The sequence below is a fragment of the Rutidosis leptorrhynchoides genome, chromosome 2, assembly GCF_046630445.1.
Source record: "Rutidosis leptorrhynchoides isolate AG116_Rl617_1_P2 chromosome 2, CSIRO_AGI_Rlap_v1, whole genome shotgun sequence".
NCBI classification, from domain to species: domain Eukaryota; kingdom Viridiplantae; phylum Streptophyta; class Magnoliopsida; order Asterales; family Asteraceae; genus Rutidosis; species Rutidosis leptorrhynchoides.
In genome coordinates this window covers 566,956,572-566,961,506 of record NC_092334.1, presented here as the reverse complement: position 1 = coordinate 566,961,506, position 4,935 = coordinate 566,956,572, and the positions used below count along the sequence as shown (strand labels likewise).

The following is a 4,935-nucleotide window of genomic DNA, read 5'->3' as shown; positions in this document are numbered from 1 at the left end:
AATTGATGAATGACGTGTTCGTCCATATGGATTTGGAGCGATCGTCACACAAGTTGCCGAAAGACCACAAGGAACTTTACCTTCAAATACTCAAGTTAACCCAATTAACAATTACAACAATAACTGACAACCAAACCAAAATCAACAAAACCAAAACACGAGAGTGATTCCCACCGAAAACACCAATCAAAACCCTAATTACCCAAACCGAAATGAAAATGTCAAAGCCATAACCACTCGAAGCGGTTTAACCACTAAGGGGATTGCAGATCCTCAACCACAACCCTTTATAACCCATGAACCACTACAAAGTTTTATTGAAGAGGATGCCGGGGTTAGTAAGGAGAAGGGTAAAGAAGAGGTCAACTCAACTGAGGGTACGGGTAACAATGAATCGGGTAAGAAAAAGGGTGATGAGTCTTCAAAGATTACGAGATCGGTGCCATATCCAAACGCTTTAAGGAAGGACAAGTGGCGGCTCAATACAAAAAGTTTCAAGAAATGATGAAAAACGTCTCGTTAACTTACCGATCACCGATGTGCTTAAAGGAATGCCGAAGTACAGTCGGTTCATCAAGGAGCTAATATCTCAAAGGGGTAAATATCATGACGAAACAAGATTCTTGCAACAAGATTCTTGCATCAAGGCCAAGGATCCCTAATAAGTTAGGAGATCTGGGAAAATTTGTTTTCCCTTTTAAGTTCGGTGAATCGGAAGTGTTCAATGCGCTAGCCGACTTAGGTGCAAGCATTAACATAATTCCCCATTCACTTTACGAGAGGCTTGGTCATGGACCTCTTAAACCAACTCGAATTAGGATAAGATTGGCCAACCATTTGTTTGATACCGCTATTCGCATCGCCGAGGACATCTTGGTTAGCATTGACACCTTGGTATTCCCGGTCGATTTTGTTATCATGGAGATTAAGGAGGACCTTCAAGTCCCCCTCATCTTAGGTAGACCATTTTTGACGACCGCCAACACCATCATCTTAGTACAACGCAACCAACTTAACATTGGAGTTGGTGAAAAGCGTGTGACCATCAATATGTAGCGACCCCGACAAATCGTCAAGTGACGGCGTCGGCTACGTGGGTCCCATTACCTGATTATAAGTCTTTAAGATAACGTTTGACCAAAATATGTCGCCTTCATTTCAAAATAAAGATTGTTTCAAAGTTTACAAGAATTGTTCAACCAAAAGTTAAGTTACAACGTTATAAGTACGATTGAAATCTAGGCGACACGGTTTAAAGTAAAGTCAAAAGACGCTCCATGAAATGCATGTATACTCGACATCGGATGCAAGTATCAAATAGTAAGCGGAAGCATGTTTCACATATCGTGCATGACCTGAGAAAAACATAGAAATCTGTCAACGAAAACGTTGGTGAAATCATAGGTTTAGTAAGAAAATTGTATTGAACCACAAGGTTCTTTAAGAATTGCTCAACTAGAATCATTCACATTCCAAAATAGTATTTGTATCACGAGCACCCAATTATCAAGGCTTAACCGAATCTTCCCTCTGAATTTTGAATTTAGTGTTAGAACTTACACTATACATTGTTGAAATTATATTTCATTCACTAACGGTAGCGAACCGTCTGAATGAGGGTTTGTTAAACCCGTATGGCCACACAACATAATTACACGCTTACACTTACACCCTGCAAGTGGAACTAATGATAATTGGATTGAGGACTTTTGTTCAAACTCGTATGCATCTTTGTATTCGTATTTGTTCACAATGTAAAAGCATGATAAGTAAATAAGTATGAAATGTATGTGTTTCTTAGCCCACGATGTAAAGAATAAAAGTGATTAAAAGTGGGACTATGATCTCACCTCGAGTGCACGAGTATAAAAGTACTTCAACAAGTAAACGTGTGCATGAAAGTTGCTTAGCCTTGACCTAAACAAGTAAGTTATATCAATTAACCGGTTACGACACAAGGTCGGGTGAAATGTGTTCAATTAGTCCTATGGCTCATTACGACTCGAATAGTATAGCATGTGAATCACGTTGTCAAGTTTCATGCAAGAATCAAGTATAAAAGCATGTTAGAACGATTGTAATAAAGTTTGAGTTGACATTTCAAAACCTTACCATTAGAAAGGAAATCTTATTACGTTTCCAACGATATTTGATTCATCGAAAACGGAGTTACGGTCAAAAAGTTATGGCCAAAACAAGTTTGCTGAAGTTCGGATGAAACAGGCAATTGTCACGGCGCGACAAATTGCTCCGCGGCGCGACAAATGCCTATGTTGAAGGTCAGAAAGCTTGAAAAACATGTTCTAAAATCACCCTTTGGGCCACGGCGCGACAAATTGCTCCGCGGCGCGACAATGGCCGTGGCCTGGTCCCTGGCCTGTTTCACTTGTTCAAGGCTTGGTAAAATTTCAAACAAACGCAAAACTCAAACCGTAAACAATTAGGAAGCGTATCTTATACCGTTGGAAAGCTATTTTGACAAGGAACACAACTAAACATGTTTCATCAAACAAAAACAACATTTTCCATAACCGATTTCTCGTCAAGTGATCGTTTAAAAGTCCATTTTCAAAGTTTCAAGTTCATCAATTGCATTTTAAGTTTCGGGAATCCAATTTACACATACGATATGCCGTTTCGAAGGTAATTAAGCATACATTACAACTAATCACTAACAATTAACATTCCATGGCATTCAAGCATCAAAAGTTCATGTCAAGAACTATCAAACCCTAGTCAAACATCACAAAATCAATATTCATGTTTTTGAAGTTTTCTTAATCAACCTACGCATCAAAACGAAGCTAGTGATACTAGTAACACAATTAAAACATGCACTTTAACAATCTAACAACATTAACTCATCCAAAATCAAGGATTAAGCAAACCCATTTCAAGTTCATGCTAGTTACTCCAAAAACAACAAATCGAGCAAACCAAACATATATTCATGTTAGACTTGAGCCATAGACACTAACTAACACCATTTCAAATCAAAAACACGAATTTAGAGAAATCTAGAGTTTTAGAAATGTTACCCAAACGAGATGAAGTTGGTATCAAATTGTAGAGGATGAAGAGAGGATTCCAAATATGTAATTTGTTTTGTTGTAAGCCTCCTAAATCGAATTTAGATGATGAATGATTGAATTGGGTGTTGTGTGTGTGTGTTCTTGCTAGAGAGAAAGAGAGATGAGGGAGATGGATGGAAATGGATGGAGGAGGTGAAGTGGTTGACTAGTTGACCTAGTCACCACTTTGCCCACTTGTCAACTTAAGTCCCTCATGTTTGTAGTCGGGTGCGGGAATTAACCAAACGAATATTTTTAAAACGCTCGAGTAAACGGGTGATGTCAAAATTAAATAGCGGGAATATAATGAACGTTACTCACGGAAACTATTAATTTAAATACGAAAGATTATGTTTTAAAAAAAAAGACGGTGTTAAAATTAAATTTAACGGAAAAACGCGGGATGTTACATTATCCACACCTCAAAAGAAATTTCGTCCCGAAATTTAGTTGGAAGTAGTAGTTGTTGAATCTTCCTCGAGATCTTGCGTTGCCAATTCTACGAGTGAGGGAGAAGTACGTTCTAGGGTATTTCAACGAATTTTGACGGTCGGGATCATACGATGTTTTAAGGTTTGGCTTCACGATTTATGGTTTCAACCGGTCCTCCTAGGAAGTGAGGGTTATCGTCGATAGTGAGTTCATCAAAGGAGATAACAAGTTCTCGTTTCGCAAAACACGTCTTTGAGTTGATACATCGAATGTAGGATAAACGGAGACCCAAAATGAGTCGGAAAAGTCTAAACGGCTAGCGACGGGTCCAAAACACCCCAAGAATTTAAAGGATCAAAATATCGCGGATTTAGCTTCCTACGTTTCCCGAAACGGATTGCACCTTTCCAAGGTGCGACTCTTAACGTGACGCGGTTTCCCACGTGGAATTTGAAATGTTTACGTCTAACATCGGCGTAGCTCTTGGTGATTACGAGTCGCGTAGGGTTTTACCTGAATATGAATAAATTTTCTCGGTTGCTCATGAACAACCTCGGCCCCGGTGAATTGATCATCGTTTACTTGGTTCGACAAGGGAGAATGACGTTTCCGGTCACATGTGGTTTCAAAAGGAGTGACGTTAAAACTTGAATGAAAATCATTGTAGTACGAGGATTCGGTTAAAGGAAAATACTTTTCTCAAGTAAATTTGAAGTTGGTAATACAAACTTGTATTATGGTTTCCAAGGTTTAAATCACATGTTTGTTCGGTCCGTCGGGTTGTGGATGGTACGCGGTACTCATGTCTAAACGCGGTCCCGAGGCTTCTTGTAAAACTAGAAGTGAAACGAGTATTTCGATACGGGATAATTAACAAAGATACACCGTGTTGGAATAGAATCTCTTAAGATATGTTTGAACGAGTCAGTTAGGGTTCGAAAAAAAATGTTCGTTAGGACTATTCACCCTCGTGGCGAATACTTATGTAATATGAGGAGTTTCTCTATCCATGGAGAAATGTTACAAGGAGTTTCTTTAAACGGAAATGCGAACGGTAAAGATAGTAGTGAAATGAGGACTTAGAATAGGATGAGTTTACATCTCGAGGTTGCCATAACGTGCCTCTAGTTGTCAAAAGTCAAAGTCTAAAAGAGAAACGAGGTAGTACACGTAGTTGTATAGTTCGGGGTTGAATAATAGTTGACCGATTATCAGAAACACAAGGGCGTTAAGTCAAAGAAGAGTGAAGTATCGTTGGATTGCGTGTTATCTTAATTTCCAGTAATATCAGACGGTAACGGTGAAATAACAGAGGTATGTAGTGTGGTACGTGATGACGAGAAGTTTGCTCGGATCCACAATTTAGTATTCGAATTCTTCGTGTAAAATAACGAATTTTAGTTTTTTTTTTTTTTTTTTTTTTTTTTTTTTT

General features: G+C 38.6%; 1 protein-coding gene across 1 annotated transcript; it reads left to right on the top strand.

The window, feature by feature from the left end:
* Positions 1 to 606: 606 nt before the first annotated feature.
* LOC139889772 (uncharacterized) lies at positions 607 to 1,056 on the top strand. Its single transcript, XM_071872705.1, has one exon. The coding sequence runs from the start codon at positions 607 to 609 to the stop codon at positions 1,054 to 1,056; it is 450 nt and encodes a 149-aa protein (XP_071728806.1).
* The last annotated feature ends 3,879 nt before the right edge of the window (positions 1,057 to 4,935 follow it).

Excerpts from the sequence above, each read along its gene's own strand:
- LOC139889772 (XM_071872705.1), top strand. The coding sequence starts at position 607 with ATGACGAAACAAGATTCTTGCAACAAGATTCTTGCATCAAGGCCAAGG.